At 26.4% G+C, this 18,641-nt stretch overlaps 1 protein-coding gene across 1 annotated transcript; it reads right to left on the bottom strand.

Annotated features, from left to right (window-relative positions):
* Window positions 1–896: 896 nt before the first annotated feature.
* Window positions 897–2,460, bottom strand: LOC129616435 (piggyBac transposable element-derived protein 4-like; the record flags this gene model as incomplete). The annotated part of the gene is made up of 2 exons (XM_055532061.1): window positions 897–1,438; window positions 1,510–2,460. Coding segments are annotated over 2 exons (1,493 nt in total), but the record flags the coding sequence as incomplete, so codon positions are not given.
* Between the last annotated feature and the right edge of the window lie 16,181 nt (window positions 2,461–18,641).

Below are 18,641 nucleotides of genomic sequence, written 5' to 3'. Positions count from 1 at the left end.
AAAGAATATTATCCTATTATAGACACGAATCAACAAATTATTATGGACATGTTTACAGAACTTCTACACCTTTGAAGATAGAAAGCTGAAATTTTATACGAACATGCAAATTTTTGATACCATTTTTCTTCTACATCGTACCTTACAGGAGTCTGAAATTTTAGCAGCTCTTAGATATTCATAAATATTTTATTTCGTTAGAAGAACATTTTAAAAACCACAACCTTTTTTAAATTTCTATAAACGCAAAAAACCAACGGTAAATTCCATGACACTAAAAAGTATCTTTATTTTTCTTAGCTCATGCAATTAACCATTAAAATTGAGCATTATGTTAACCCCTCTTTACACACTTACAATATGGTTTGGCCCAACTTTATTATTGTATATATTTTAAAATTGCATTTTCTAATAATTTGCTAACATACTTAGTTTCTCTCTATATAGTTTCTATATAGTTGCTAGTTACTTAGTTTCTCTAACAAGAAAATGAGTATTAAGTGAATGTACCTAAAGCGGTCTCAAATGTTTTTAATCATTTTTCTAACTCTGAAGAAAAACCATAGAACCACAATAATAAAAAATATATTTTTTCTTAACACTAGAACTACCAACATTTTATGTATACCTAGTTGTACCAATCCGTCAATTTGACGGATATTTGAAAAATGGAATTTAATAAAAAAATTGTGAATAAACAAACTTCTATTTTATTGTAATTTAAAATAAAAAAGGTACAAATTCAGTTATACAATATATAGTAAATAAATAAAAAGGATTTATGTAGCACATTTCTTACAAATAGAAATTTTTTCGGCAGTACACTTCCCACACATGTAGTTCGTGCATTTAAAACAAAGAGAATTAGTTTTGTTTTTATTGCAGAATCCAATTACACAAGATTTTCGCTGCATATCTTCTTTAGGATGTTCCGAAGTAGATTTCATGGTCTCTATTATACTCCATTTTTCTGGCTGCGAGGATTTCAGCATTTTATTATGTGTATATTTATCAGCGAGTTCTTCACATAATTGGTATAAAAATTGTTTTCTCGTTATATTTTCGCCAGTAATATCCTTGTATAAGCTCCAGGCATTGATTCCTGCCAAATCTAAAATATTATAGAAAACTTGCAATGGCCATCTACGGGAACTTGCTTTTACACTGTACTTCCGAGCCATTTGGTCAATAACATCTACTCCGAACTTAGTTTTGTTATAGAATTCGACAGTTTCTGGTAAAAGTTTATAATTTTCGGCAATCTTCACGTTGGTATGTTTGGAACTTAGAACTAATACTTTTTTCGCAGGCTTTGATTTGTAAATAGTGAGAACTATATTATCAGACTTTAATAGTATAGTTTCATACCGAGCCATGTTATCTTTTTTTACTTTTGCTATTTGTGGTAATTCTTTTTTATTACTTCGCAGAGTTCCAACTAATGTTGTTTTTTAGCTAAAAGTTTTTTTGTCAATGGAATACTGGTAAAAAAATTGTCAGTAGTTATACTTCTTCCGCAACCTAAATAAGGTTCAACAAGCTTTAGAACCACATATTCATGTAAAGGTGTCGATGATATTCGTAAATTATCTTTTCCTAGGTATGGAAAACCATTTAGTACATATCTATTTTCAGCATCGGTTACCAACCAAAACTTTATCCCAAATTTAGAAGGTTTATTTGGCATGTATTGCGTAAACCTACATCTTGCCTTGGTTGGAAAAAGTTGTTCGTCTATGGTAAGAGAAGAACCCGGTTTGTAGCAGTTTTGACTATTATTCATAAATGCATTCCATGTTTCGGAAACTAGTGCAAATTTATCTACTTGTAAACGACTACTTCTTTCATTTTTTTTATCAAATCGAATGAAGCGCAAAATTTCCGTGAACCTGTTTCTACTCATTGTACTTTTGAAAAAAGGAGGTCCCCATTTTTTTGACCACAAATATGATATTTTCATATTTTTTGATTCATATGCTCCCCTAGCATATAAAATCGCTATAAAAGCATATAATTCATCAATGCTTGTTGTCCAATGATTACCTAAAACATTTTGTGCTTCTGTTTCTGTGCAATTTTTAATATGCTCTATCATGCGATTATCAATTAGTAACATAAACGCGCTACTAACTTGACCTGATATTATATTCCGCTTGGTGTAAGCAGTTGGTCCTGAAGTAGCCTTGAAAATATTATGTGAAGGTGATCTACCAGCGCAACCACCTTTTTGAATTTCTTTCCAAACAGTTCCATCACTTGCAATGTGTACATCTTTACGCGTTATATTAGCGTTGCTGGTTTCGTTATCACTTTCAGAGCTTGAACAAATTCGCATACGTTTTCGACATCTAAAGAAAGAAGCAGGAAATTCATTTTCCTTTTCACATTCTGAATCAGATTTTTCAACTTCATTGCTGTCTATACTTGTATCATTTTCATTGAACTCAGGTGTTTCAATTTCTATTTCATCATCCAAAAAATCAAAATTTTTATTTGAATTCGTATCGGAAAAATTCTCATCAATGTTGGTTAGTGTTTCCAATAATTTTGTTCTAGTATTTCGGTTCATAATTATAAAACCCTATTAGAACGGCAAATGTTTTATATATGAATATTATTTTGAATAAAATTAAACTTACCTTCGTGATATAGTAATTTTATTATAAAAAAGACAATTATCACTTTTATATACATAAAATTTTGTAAAAACAATAAAATTAACTTTTTTCACTGTGTTACGTTTGCAAAATATGGAACTGCTATAAAAATATCTTTATACAACAAAAACGCATCAACTAAATAAATATAATATATTACCTAACAGTATTTTATTCTTCATTTATGGGGACTTCCCGGAATATATAAATAGAATATTTATTCAATGAGAAGTTTTACTTTTTTTCATTCAAGCAACTGTAAATTTGGCCAGTATTTATAAATATAAGAGCAAAATTATTAATTCCGTCATTTTGAGGGGTTGGTAAGTATAAGTATACATAAGGCGTTTCCTCAGAATTAACGGTTTTATAAACAAGACGATAGTCAATTTTTGAGTACCTCAGTTTCATATTAAAAGTCATTATCAATTTAAAAAAAAATATTTACATAATAACAATAAAATTTATGTGTAAAATAATAAATTCCGTCATTTTGACGGATTGGTAGTTCTAGTGTTAAATTTTAGGTGAAATTACAACATTCTCTGAAAAAATTGAACTATTCATGCTCCACAAAAACTAAATAATAAATTCAAAATTATATCGGAAGCGCTGTGGACTCGAAAATCAACTTAATTGTAAAAAAATAATTTAAAAACCTATTTAATTTTGATTTGTAACTTAATGTAAATTTTTTTAGAAGCAAATTATATGCATGGGACCGAATTATTGCCGTTTACCTCAATATAATTGGAACAAACGATGAAAATATTCAAATATCAACAATAAAATTGATAATTTTGAAACGTATTCATTCATCATTTCATTGTCTCAAATAAATTCCAAACTTCATAATGTTGCAAAATGTAAAAACAAACTAGTTTTATAAAATTTCTCAATGAAACCTTAAAACTTAACATTAATAAGCGTAAATGCATAATATGTAGGGTATTTCTGACAAATTTATATTTTAAAAACTTTAAAATCATTATGATCATTAAAATTGTAATGATTTTTTCATTTAATTTTGTTTATTTAATTTATACTAAAGATGAAAATTACGGTACAACTTTGTACTGTAATTTCTTGCTTTTCTGGGCCCCTAGAGAGAGGCAAAACACTAATTCTTGCTTTTTTTCTGTTAATAGTGTTAATATAATTTTGATTTAATAAAAATATTTCACCTATTTTCTTATTTTTATGTTTAAATAGAATGTAGGCAAAATTTGGGTTCGAACTCATTCACTACAATGCAACCGAAACTTTAAATAGCAAACCCAAATTTCATTAAATTTCATTAAAAAAAAAAAATTATTGCATACAAAAAAAAAATTTTTTTTTCAAAATGTAAAAATTTGGATTTGAACTGAGGTTCCCATATTTCATATTATAAGGCAAAATTTTAAAATTCTTAAAGATTAAGACCTAAATCCGGACATAGGGTGGACAAGACACTGTTCCTAGCCTTGGGAATAATATTGCGGTTTCAAGGGAATATACATGGAAAACGTTTCAACAACTTAATCTAACCTAACACATAAACTAAACCTAATATTGATTCCCATTACACACCCCAAACTAAACCCTACCCGACTTGAATATAAACAAAATCTATAATTTAATCGCGCAATTTTAGTATAAATATATTCAACAAAATTTTTATTTTTAAATATTAATGAGGATATTTTTTTTTTTTTCATGAAAATTAAAAATTGCTTTTCAATTCAAAATCAGAATGAACATCATAAGTCAAAATTATAATTTCAATCAAAAATATTGTACATATTATAAAAATAATCAGAATTGAATCAAAATTTTAAAATTAATAACAAAATAGCTAAAATTACACTAATTAATGTGAAGGAATTTAAGAAAAAATTAATGGAATAAGTTCTTACCATAAAGCTGCAAATAACAACTAGAAGAATGAAAATTTTCGGAATGTTTTATTGAACTTTTTTCAACAATAATAACAATATTAAGAGATTTGCATCGGGAATCAATTTTCAAAACATTTTTAATACCAAAAAGAAGACATGTATTGTACAAGGAGTTTGAAATATGTATTTTTGTAGAAAAAATGTTGGAACAACTCAAATTAGACAAATCTAAGAATCTGGACTAGAAAAACTGCTTCTAAGTTTATTGTATAAGGTAAACAGCTGTATTTTCGACTAATTTTTCACACCTCTGACTAAAACACATCTTACTTTGATATTCCTTTATTACATCATTGGTTTCGATCGGTTTAAACAAATTTTTAGATAAAATTTTTAATTTTTTATTCAGTTTGTTTCTATTTTGATCTTTTTAGTGTACCTAATTCAGTCCGTAAACAAGCTATAATATAAACTTATGGAGAAGAATATTATGGAAAAGAATATTATCCTATTATAGACACGAAGCAACAAATTATTATGGACATGTTTACAGAACTTCTACACCTTTGAAGATAGAAAGCTGAAATTTTATACGAACATGCAAATTTTTGATACCATTTTTCTTCTACATCGTACCTTACAGGAGTCTGAAATTTTAGCAGCTCTTAGATATTCATAAATATTTTATTTCGTTAGAAGAACATTTTTTCCCGTCTCCATCCCTTCTCAACTTATCGCATCTTGAAATTTGTAAAATTTGAATTTTTGACGCCTTATATTTTAAAAACCACAAGCTTTTTTAAATTTCTATAAATGCAAAAAACCAACGGTAAATTCCATGACACTAAAAAGTATCTTTATTTTTCTTAGCTCATGCAATTAACAATTAAAATTGAGCATTATGTTAACCCCTCTTTACACACTTACAATATGGTTTGGCCCAACTTTATTATTGTATATATTTTAAAATTGCATTTTCTAATAATTTCAGTGGCCTCAAGCACAAACGACTTAAGTCTGTTTTAGTGATTTCGAGATAAATGCATTTTAAACTTTAAATTAAATTTTGAAAAAAGTTATGAAGTTTTTTGAACCAATTTTTTTTTTGATTGAAAGATAATTAAAAAAGGAAGCGATTAACTCATAATCTGAAGTAAAACAACTAATAGTATTCTCATAATTATGAAAAAAGTGAGATAGGCTGTTATACAAAATTTATAAAAAGCATTTTGCAAAGCATAGCTCGACTTAGGCGATTTGTGAAAAATTACTTTTTCATTTTCGTCAAATTTAAGTCGACTTAAGCTGTTGTTGCAAAACTGAAAATATGGTTTTAGGTGACTTAAGTTATACTAAAAAGGGAAGAAATATATATATTATTTTTAGGTTATTTGATTTTTCACTCTTTTTTCAAATCATTGTCATAAAAAACATAAATTGAGGTAAAAAATGAATAAACTTCAAGGAAAAATTATTTCTAAAAACTTAAAAAAAATTGTTTCATTAAATTTAAGAAAGGTGGCAGTATCTTTTATTCTCTCTCGGATTCTCCGATTGAATATGGATGGGTATCTGCTAAATCTCCAGTCTTAATCTTTTTGTAAAATTTGTGAACCAAAGGATCAATAAATTGCATCAAATACTCTAATTTTTTCTTTTTTGGGACTAAATTTCTCTTCTTCTTCAATTTGGAGCATGTCTTGAAAATCTAACTAGTTAACACCTCGTCTTAAAATGTAAAAAATCTTTGTATAAACTGTTCTTGTAAAATATTTTTGGAAGTCAATTTTTTGAAATCTGTGGTGCGACTCTTTCCACTTAAGAGAATTTCAAAAAGTAATTCAATTACAAAAAGGCTTCATTGTGCAACGGATCTGACAAAGTTATTACATTACTGTAAAAATGAGCACATAAAGTAATCTCTAAAATGAGTTTATGAGTTTTGTGTTTGTTATTTTATTTATGTACTATAGTCCATATGACTTTCTTACTTGCTCATAATGATACTAAATGCGAATTAATTAAAATTTTTAAATCAAAAACAAAATGAAATCGAGTGTGACTCATTACAACTACTGTAATGAAAAGTCAAATTTGATAGTGATATAGATCTCCGTAAAAAGTTGTGACAAAGTAAATTGGTTCGGAATTTGCTCCCCTATCATAGAGTATATATGTAAGTATTTGATTTTCAAATAATCAAAGAATATTGTAAGTTTGCACGGCATTTTTATTTTAGCTGTCAGCATTTACTTTCCAATTAAGACTCCATACAAATTGACCACGAGTAAGTTTCGAACGTTCATGTACTTGAGGGCATTCAGGAAGCCCGGTCGCGAAAGATTAAGCGAATTTTTCTAACCGTTCGGCAAATTGTAAAAGGATTTTTCTTAAAAGAATAAAAGTAGAAAGCCTTTCATATTTTTTTATCTCTACAGATATGTTCACATGCCCAATAGGAATCGAAAACTTGCTTTTGAATGTTGTCAATTTTAAAATCAGGATCATTAATACAGACCACGACCAAAGTCAAATGCGGTTTTCAAAACTGTATTAATTTCGGTTTTCAAATAAAGATCTGTTTATGCTTGTTTATTTACTATAGGACTAGTTTCGCTAATTTCCATATTTTAAAACACTTTGAATCCGTTAAGTTAGCTTCTAATATATTGCAATACCTCAAATATCCACCACAATATTTCAGCTCTCCTAGCAAGTTCCAAAATTTTTAACGAACAATATTATTAAGCGTGGATAAAACTTATGTTGGATAATTTTTGCATTATTTAACAATTTCCAACATCAGCACATTTAAAAACAATAATAAATAACTGTCTTTGTAAAAAATACTTCCTTCGAAATAACAAAAATATAATAAATATTTGAAAATCGAAGAAATTTAATCTCACGGAAATGAGTAATAAAAAGTATAACAAAATATTGTTATTCCCAGATGTACCAATTTTATTTATTGAAAACCCTTGCAAATTATGATAATTTGAATTTTCTAACAAAATGTGTTTTACTAGTTAATAATAAAAATATTGCTTTGTAATACAATAATTAGAATAAAAACTCTTGTTAAACACAATAATTTGATCTTCCTAATAACATGTGTTTTACAAGGCCGTAATAAACCACACTTTGTTTAATAATACAATTAGACGACAAAGGCAAAACAATCTACCATCAGGTAGCTAGCCACGTGTCATTTTAACATGGGAACTCCGTCAATTGAAAAAAACATTTGTCGCAGGTAAATCACGAAATGACCTACAAGATTATTTGTTAAATAAAAAAATTCAAATCTTAAACATGGGATATTTGGGTAATTAGAGCATTAATAATGTAGGTAAATTCTGCAGATGTTTTATATTTTGTGTTAAAAAATACAACTATCTTACTTGTCGCTGAATGTAAGATTTAATTTTAACTATAGTGAACAAGTTTTAAATCATGGACATAAAGTACCTACACTATATATCACATAAAATAATATGTTACGCGTTATCAAATACTTTTTATTATAAAAAATAAAAAAAAGTATTCTATACTGATCATGTATTATTTCGAACACTAAACGCTTAATTTTGATGTTTTGTTCTTACTTGCACGCGTTATAAAGACCTAACTCAACATAAGAAGCCTTATGCAATATAATTGTATTTGCAATAATCGCCTAACTCGAGATGAGTTTAAACAACCAACAATTATTATTTTACACAAACCACTTATGTCGAGTTAGTATTTGAAAAAACTCAAAATTAATTTTGCAACAAAAGCTTAACTCGAGATAAGCGGTTGTAAAAATTCATACAAATAAAAAAAAATGTCACTAATTTCGATTTGCAACAATAGCCTATCTCGAAATAAGTGGTTTGTCAAAAACATAAAAAAGATGTTTTCTGGTCTTAACTCGATTTAGGCGATTAGTGCAAGTGCACATAGTTACCATTTCGAGTTAGGTCATGTGTGAATTCGACAATAACTCCGGCTATAATAGTCGTAGAACCACCAAATTTTGTGAGCATATGAAACTCAAAACGGAGAATTCGCTGGTAAACATATCTCATTTTTGTCTTATCTCGAGTTAGGCGGTTTGTGTTTGAGGCCACTGATTTGCTAACATACTTAGTTTCTCTCTATATAGTTTCTATATAGTTGCTAGTTACTTAGTTTCTCTAACAAGAAAATGAGTATTAAGTGAATGTACCTAAAGCGGTCTTAAATGTTTTTAATCATTTTTCTAACTCTGAAGAAAAACCATAGAACCACAATAATAAAAAATATATTTTTTCTTAAATTTTAGGTGAAATTACAACATTCTCTGAAAAAATTGAACTATTCATGCTCCACAAAAACTAAATAATAAATTCAAAATTATATCGGAAGCGCTGTGGACTCGAAAATCAACTTAATTGTAAAAAAATAATTTAAAAACCTATTTAATTTTGATTTGTAACTTAATGTAAATTTTTTTAGAAGCAAATTATATGCATGGGACCGAATTATTGCCGTTTACCTCAATATAATTGGAACAAACGATGAAAATATTCAAATATCAACAATAAAATTGATAATTTTGAAACGTATTCATTCATCATTTCATTGTCTCAAATAAATTCCAAACTTCATAATGTTGCAAAATGTAAAAACAAACTAGTTTTATAAAATTTCTCAATGAAACCTTAAAACTTTACATTAATAAGCGTAAATGCATAATATGTAGGGTATTTCTGACAAATTTATATTTTAAAAACTTTAAAATCATTATGATCATTAAAATTGTAATGATTTTTTCATTTAATTTTGTTTATTTAATTTATACTAAAGATGAAAATTACAGTACAACTTTGTACTGTAATTTCTTGCTTTTCTGGGCCCCTAGAGAGAGGCAAAACACTAATTCTTGCTTTTTTTCTGTTAATAGTGTTAATATAATTTTGATTTAATAAAAATATTTCACATATTTTCTTATTTTTATGTTTAAATAGAATGTAGGCAAAATTTGGGTTCGAACTCATTCACTACAATACAACCGAAACTTTAAATAGCAAACCCAAATTTCATTAAATTTCATTAAAAAAAAAAATTATTGCATACAAAAAAAAAATTTTTTTTTCAAAATGTAAAAATTTGGATTTGAACTGAGGTCCCCATATTTCATATTATAAGGCAAAATTTTAAAATTCTTAAAGATTAAGACCTAAATCCGGACATAGGTTGGACAAGACACTGTTCCTAGCCTTGGGAATAATATTGCGGTTTCAAGGGAATATACATGGAAAACGTTTCAACAACTTAATCTAACCTAACACATAAACTAAACCTAATATTGATTCCCATTACACACCCCAAACTAAACCCTACCCGACTTGAATATAAACAAAATCTATAATTTAATCGCGCAATTTTAGTAATATATTCAACAAAATTTTTATTTTTAAATATTAATGAGGATATTTTTTTTTTTTCATGAAAATTAAAAATTGCTTTTCAATTCAAAATCAGAATGAACATCATAAGTCAAAATTATAATTTCAATCAAAAATATTGTACATATTATAAAAATAATCAGAATTGAATCAAAATTTTAAAATTAATAACAAAATAGCTAAAATTACACTAATTAATGTGATGGAATTTAAGAAAAAATTAATGGAATAAGTTCTTACCATAAAGCTGCAAATAACAACTAGAAGAATGAAAATTTTCGAAATGTTTTATTGAACTTTTTTCAGCAATAACAACAATATTAAGAGATTTGCATCGGGAATCAATTTTCAAAACATTTTTAATACCAAAAAGAAGACATGTATTGTACAAGGAGTTTGAAATATGTATTTTTGTAGAAAAAATGTTGGAACAACTCAAATTAGACAAATCTAAGAATCTGGACTAGAAAAACTGCTTCTAAGTTTATTGTATAAGGTAAACAGCTGTATTTTCGACTAATTTTTCACACCTCTGACTAAAACACATCTTACTTTGATATTCCTTTATTACATCATTGGTTTCGATCGGTTTAAACAAATTTTTAGATAAAATTTTTAATTTTTTATTCAGTTTGTTTCTATTTTGATCTTTTTAGTGTACCTAATTCAGTCCGTAAACAAGCTATAATATAAACTTATGGAGAAGAATATTATGGAAAAGAATATTATCCTATTATAGACACGAATCAACAAATTATTATGGACATGTTTACAGAACTTCTACACCTTTGAAGATAGAAAGCTGAAATTTTATACGAACATGCAAATTTTTGATACCATTTTTCTTCTACATCGTACCTTACAGGAGTCTGAAATTTTAGCAGCTCTTAGATATTCATAAATATTTTATTTCGTTAGAAGAACATTTTTTCCCGTCTCCATCCCTTCTCAACTTATCGCATCTTGAAATTTGTAAAATTTGAATTTTTGACGCCTTATATTTTAAAAACCACAAGCTTTTTTAAATTTCTATAAACGCAAAAAACCAACGGTAAATTCCATGACACTAAAAAGTATCTTTATTTTTCTTAGCTCATGCAATTAACCATTAAAATTGAGCATTATGTTAACCCCTCTTTACACACTTACAATATGGTTTGGCCCAACTTTATTATTGTATATATTTTAAAATTGCATTTTCTAATAATTTGCTAACATACTTAGTTTCTCTCTATATAGTTTCTATATAGTTGCTAGTTACTTAGTTTCTCTAACAAGAAAATGAGTATTAAGTGAATGTACCTAAAGCGGTCTTAAATGTTTTTAATCATTTTTCTAACTCTGAAGAAAAACCATAGAACCACAATAATAAAAAATATATTTTTTCTTAAATTTTAGGTGAAATTACAACATTCTCTGAAAAAATTGAACTATTCATGCTCCACAAAAACTAAATAATAAATTCAAAATTATATCGGAAGCGCTGTGGACTCGAAAATCAACTTAATTGTAAAAAAATAATTTAAAAACCTATTTAATTTTGATTTGTAACTTAATGTAAATTTTTTTAGAAGCAAATTATATGCATGGGACCGAATTGTTGCCGTTTACCTCAATATAATTGGAACAAACGATGAAAATATTCAAATATCAACAATAAAATTGATAATTTTGAAACGTATTCATTCATCATTTCATTGTCTCAAATAAATTCCAAACTTCATAATGTTGCAAAATGTAAAAACAAACTAGTTTTATAAAATTTCTCAATGAAACCTTAAAACTTTACATTAATAAGCGTAAATGCATAATATGTAGGGTATTTCTGACAAATTTATATTTTAAAAACTTTAAAATCATTATGATCATTAAAATTGTAATGATTTTTTCATTTAATTTTGTTTATTTAATTTATACTAAAGATGAAAATTACAGTACAACTTTGTACTGTAATTTCTTGCTTTTCTGGGCCCCTAGAGAGAGGCAAAACACTAATTCTTGCTTTTTTTCTGTTAATAGTGTTAATATAATTTTGATTTAATAAAAATATTTCACCTATTTTCTTATTTTTATGTTTAAATAGAATGTAGGCAAAATTTGGGTTCGAACTCATTCACTACAATACAACCGAAACTTTAAATAGCAAACCCAAATTTCATTAAATTTCATTAAAAAAAAAAAAATTATTGCATACAAAAAAAAAATTTTTTTTTCAAAATGTAAAAATTTGGATTTGAACTGAGGTCCCCATATTTCATATTATAAGGCAAAATTTTAAAATTCTTAAAGATTAAGACCTAAATCCGGACATAGGGTGGACAAGACACTGTTCCTAGCCTTGGGAATAATATTGCGGTTTCAAGGGAATATACATGGAAAACGTTTCAACAACTTAATCTAACCTAACACATAAACTAAACCTAATATTGATTCCCATTACACACCCCAAACTAAACCCTACCCGACTTGAATATAAACAAAATCTATAATTTAATCGCGCAATTTTAGTATAAATATATTCAACAAAATTTTTATTTTTAAATATTAATGAGGATATTTTTTTTTTTTCATGAAAATTAAAAATTGCTTTTCAATTCAAAATCAGAATGAACATCATAAGTCAAAATTATAATTTCAATCAAAAATATTGTACATATTATAAAAATAATCAGAATTGAATCAAAATTTTAAAATTAATAACAAAATAGCTAAAATTACACTAATTAATGTGAAGGAATTTAAGAAAAAATTAATGGAATAAGTTCTTACCATAAAGCTGCAAATAACAACTAGAAGAATGAAAATTTTCGGAATGTTTTATTGAACTTTTTTCAACAATAACAACAATATTAAGAGATTTGCATCGGGAATCAATTTTCAAAACATTTTTAATACCAAAAAGAAGACATGTATTGTACAAGGAGTTTGAAATATGTATTTTTGTAGAAAAAATGTTGGAACAACTCAAATTAGACAAATCTAAGAATCTGGACTAGAAAAACTGCTTCTAAGTTTATTGTATAAGGTAAACAGCTGTATTTTCGACTAATTTTTCACACCTCTGACTAAAACACATCTTACTTTGATATTCCTTTATTACATCATTGGTTTCGATCGGTTTAAACAAATTTTTAGATAAAATTTTTAATTTTTTATTCAGTTTGTTTCTATTTTGATCTTTTTAGTGTACCTAATTCAGTCCGTAAACAAGCTATAATATAAACTTATGGAGAAGAATATTATGGAAAAGAATATTATCCTATTATAGACACGAATCAACAAATTATTATGGACATGTTTACAGAACTTCTACACCTTTGAAGATAGAAAGCTGAAATTTTATACGAACATGCAAATTTTTGATACCATTTTTCTTCTACATCGTACCTTACAGGAGTCTGAAATTTTAGCAGCTCTTAGATATTCATAAATATTTTATTTCGTTAGAAGAACATTTTTTCCCGTCTCCATCCCTTCTCAACTTATCGCATCTTGAAATTTGTAAAATTTGAATTTTTGACGCCTTATATTTTAAAAACCACAAGCTTTTTTAAATTTCTATAAACGCAAAAAACCAACGGTAAATTCCATGACACTAAAAAGTATCTTTATTTTTCTTAGCTCATGCAATTAACCATTAAAATTGAGCATTATGTTAACCCTTCTTTACACACTTACAATATGGTTTGGCCCAACTTTATTATTGTATAGTTTCTCTCTATATAGTTTCTATATAGTTGCTAGTTACTTAGTTTCTCTAACAAGAAAATGAGTATTAAGTGAATGTACCTAAAGCGGTCTTAAATGTTTTTAATCATTTTTCTAACTCTGAAGAAAAACCATAGAACCACAATAATAAAAAATATATTTTTTCTTAAATTTTAGGTGAAATTACAACATTCTCTGAAAAAATTGAACTATTCATGCTCCACAAAAACTAAATAATAAATTCAAAATTATATCGGAAGCGCTGTGGACTCGAAAATCAACTTAATTGTAAAAAAATAATTTAAAAACCTATTTAATTTTGATTTGTAACTTAATGTAAATTTTTTTAGAAGCAAATTATATGCATGGGACCGAATTATTGCCGTTTACCTCAATATAATTGGAACAAACGATGAAAATATTCAAATATCAACAATAAAATTGATAATTTTGAAACGTATTCATTCATCATTTCATTGTCTCAAATAAATTCCAAACTTCATAATGTTGCAAAATGTAAAAACAAACTAGTTTTATAAAATTTCTCAATGAAACCTTAAAACTTTACATTAATAAGCGTAAATGCATAATATGTAGGGTATTTCTGACAAATTTATATTTTAAAAACTTTAAAATCATTATGATCATTAAAATTGTAATGATTTTTTCATTTAATTTTGTTTATTTAATTTATACTAAAGATGAAAATTACAGTACAACTTTGTACTGTAATTTCTTGCTTTTCTGGGCCCCTAGAGAGAGGCAAAACACTAATTCTTGCTTTTTTTCTGTTAATAGTGTTAATATAATTTTGATTTAATAAAAATATTTCACCTATTTTCTTATTTTTATGTTTAAATAGAATGTAGGCAAAATTTGGGTTCGAACTCATTCACTACAATACAACCGAAACTTTAAATAGCAAACCCAAATTTCATTAAATTTCATTAAAAAAAAAAAAATTATTGCATACAAAAAAAAAATTTTTTTTTCAAAATGTAAAAATTTGGATTTGAACTGAGGTCCCCATATTTCATATTATAAGGCAAAATTTTAAAATTCTTAAAGATTAAGACCTAAATCCGGACATAGGGTGGACAAGACACTGTTCCTAGCCTTGGGAATAATATTGCGGTTTCAAGGGAATATACATGGAAAACGTTTCAACAACTTAATCTAACCTAACACATAAACTAAACCTAATATTGATTCCCATTACACACCCCAAACTAAAGCCTACCCGACTTGAATATAAACAACATCTATAATTTAATCGCGCAATTTTAGTATAAATATATTCAACAAAATTTTTATTTTTAAATATTAATGAGGATATTTTTTTTTTTTCATGAAAATTAAAAATTGCTTTTCAATTCAAAATCAGAATGAACATCATAAGTCAAAATTATAATTTCAATCAAAAATATTGTACATATTATAAAAATAATCAGAATTGAATCAAAATTTTAAAATTAATAACAAAATAGCTAAAATTACACTAATTAATGTGAAGGAATTTAAGAAAAAATTAATGGAATAAGTTCTTACCATAAAGCTGCAAATAACAACTAGAAGAATGAAAATTTTCGGAATGTTTTATTGAACTTTTTTCAACAATAACAACAATATTAAGAGATTTGCATCGGGAATCAATTTTCAAAACATTTTTAATACCAAAAAGAAGACATGTATTGTACAAGGAGTTTGAAATATGTATTTTTGTAGAAAAAATGTTGGAACAACTCAAATTAGACAAATCTAAGAATCTGGACTAGAAAAACTGCTTCTAAGTTTATTGTATAAGGTAAACAGCTGTATTTTCGACTAATTTTTCACACCTCTGACTAAAACACATCTTACTTTGATATTCCTTTATTACATCATTGGTTTCGATCGGTTTAAACAAATTTTTAGATAAAATTTTTAATTTTTTATTCAGTTTGTTTCTATTTTGATCTTTTTAGTGTACCTAATTCAGTCCGTAAACAAGCTATAATATAAACTTATGGAGAAGAATATTATGGAAAAGAATATTATCCTATTATAGACACGAATCAACAAATTATTATGGACATGTTTACAGAACTTCTACACCTTTGAAAATAGAAAGCTGAAATTTTATACGAACATGCAAATTTTTGATACCATTTTTCTTCTACATCGTACCTTACAGGAGTCTGAAATTTTAGCAGCTCTTAGATATTCATAAATATTTTATTTCGTTAGAAGAACATTTTTTCCCGTCTCCATCCCTTCTCAACTTATCGCATCTTGAAATTTGTAAAATTTGAATTTTTGACGCCTTATATTTTAAAAACCACAAGCTTTTTTAAATTTCTATAAACGCAAAAAACCAACGGTAAATTCCATGACACTAAAAAGTATCTTTATTTTTCTTAGCTCATGCAATTAACCATTAAAATTGAGCATTATGTTAACCCCTCTTTACACACTTACAATATGGTTTGGCCCAACTTTATTATTGTATATATTTTAAAATTGCATTTTCTAATAATTTGCTAACATACTTAGTTTCTCTCCATATAGTTTCTATATAGTTGCTAGTTACTTAGTTTCTCTAACAAGAAAATGAGTATTAAGTGAATGTACCTAAAGCGGTCTTAAATGTTTTTAATCATTTTTCTAACTCTGAAGAAAAACCATAGAACCACAATAATAAAAAATATATTTTTTCTTAAATTTTAGGTGAAATTACAACATTCTCTGAAAAAATTGAACTATTCATGCTCCACAAAAACTAAATAATAAATTCAAAATTATATCGGAAGCGCTGTGGACTCGAAAATCAACTTAATTGTAAAAAAATAATTTAAAAACCTATTTAATTTTGATTTGTAACTTAATGTAAATTTTTTTAGAAGCAAATTATATGCATGGGACCGAATTATTGCCGTTTACCTCAATATAATTGGAACAAACGATGAAAATATTCAAATATCAACAATAAAATTGATAATTTTGAAACGTATTCATTCATCATTTCATTGTCTCAAATAAATTCCAAACTTCATAATGTTGCAAAATGTAAAAACAAACTAGTTTTATAAAATTTCTCAATGAAACCTTAAAACTTTACATTAATAAGCGTAAATGCATAATATGTAGCGTATTTCTGACAAATTTATATTTTAAAAACTTTAAAATCATTATGATCATTAAAATTGTAATGATTTTTTCATTTAATTTTGTTTATTTAATTTATACTAAAGATGAAAATTACAGTACAACTTTGTACTGTAATTTCTTGCTTTTCTGGGCCCCTAGAGAGAGGCAAAACACTAATTCTTGCTTTTTTTCTGTTAATAGTGTTAATATAATTTTGATTTAATAAAAATATTTCACCTATTTTCTTATTTTTATGTTTAAATAGAATGTAGGCAAAATTTGGGTTCGAACTCATTCACTACAATACAACCGAAACTTTAAATAGCAAACCCAAATTTCATTAAATTTCATTAAAAAAAAAAAAATTATTGCATACAAAAAAAAAATTTTTTTTTCAAAATGTAAAAATTTGGATTTGAACTGAGGTCCCCATATTTCATATTATAAGGCAAAATTTTAAAATTCTTAAAGATTAAGACCTAAATCCGGACATAGGGTGGACAAGACACTGTTCCTAGCCTTGGGAATAATATTGCGGTTTCAAGGGAATATACATGGAAAACGTTTCAACAACTTAATCTAACCTAACACATAAACTAAACCTAATATTGATTCCCATTACACACCCCAAACTAAACCCTACCCGACTTGAATATAAACAAAATCTATAATTTAATCGCGCGATTTTAGTATAAATATATTCAACAAAATTTTTATTTTTAAATATTAATGAGGATATTTTTTTTTTTTCATGAAAATTAAAAATTGCTTTTCAATTCAAAATCAGAATGAACATCATAAGTCAAAATTATAATTTCAATCAAAAATATTGTACATATTATAAAAATAATCAGAATTGAATCAAAATTTTAAAATTAATAACAAAATAGCTAAAATTACACTAATTAATGTGAAGGAATTTAAGAAAAAATTAATGGAATAAGTTCTTACCATAAAGCTGCAAGTAACAACTAGAAGAATGAAAATTTTCGGAATGTTTTATTGAACTTTTTTCAACAATAACAACAATATTAAGAGATTTGCATCGGGAATAGATTTTCAAAACATTTTTAATACCAAAAAGAAGACATGTATTGTACAAGGAGTTTGAAATATGTATTTTTGTAGAAAAAATGTTGGAACAACTCAAATTAGACAAATCTAAGAATCTGGACTAGAAAAACTGCTTCTAAGTTTATTGTATAAGGTAAACAGCTGTATTTTCGACTAATTTTTCACACCTCTGACTAAAACACATCTTACTTTGATATTCCTTTATTACATCATTGGTTTCGATCGGTTTAAACAAATTTTTAGATAAAATTTTTAATTTTTTATTCAGTTTGTTTCTATTTTGATCTTTTTAGTGTACCTAATTCAGTCCGTAAACAAGCTATAATATAAACTTATAGAGAAGAATATTATGGAAAAGAATATTATCCTATTATAGACACGAATCAACAAATTATTATGGACATGTTTACAGAACTTCTACACCTTTGAAAATAGAAAGCTGAAATTTTATACGAACATGCAAATTTTTGATACCATTTTTCTTCTACATCGTACCTTACAGGAGTCTGAAATTTTAGCAGCTCTTAGATATTCATAAATATTTTATTTCGTTAGAAGAACATTTTTTCCCGTCTCCATCCCTTCTCAACTTATCGCATCTTGAAATTTGTAAAATTTGAATTTTTGACGCCTTATATTTTAAAAACCACAAGCTTTTTTTAATTTCTATAAACGCAAAAAACCAACGGTAAATTCCATGACACTAAAAAGTATCTTTATTTTTCTTAGCTCATGCAATTAACCATTAAAATTGAGCATTA

Source organism: Condylostylus longicornis, unplaced genomic scaffold (assembly GCF_029603195.1).
Source record: "Condylostylus longicornis isolate FDR11 unplaced genomic scaffold, ASM2960319v2 ptg000206l, whole genome shotgun sequence".
Lineage (NCBI taxonomy): Eukaryota > Metazoa > Arthropoda > Insecta > Diptera > Dolichopodidae > Condylostylus > Condylostylus longicornis.
This window is presented reverse-complemented; position numbering and strand designations above follow the sequence as displayed.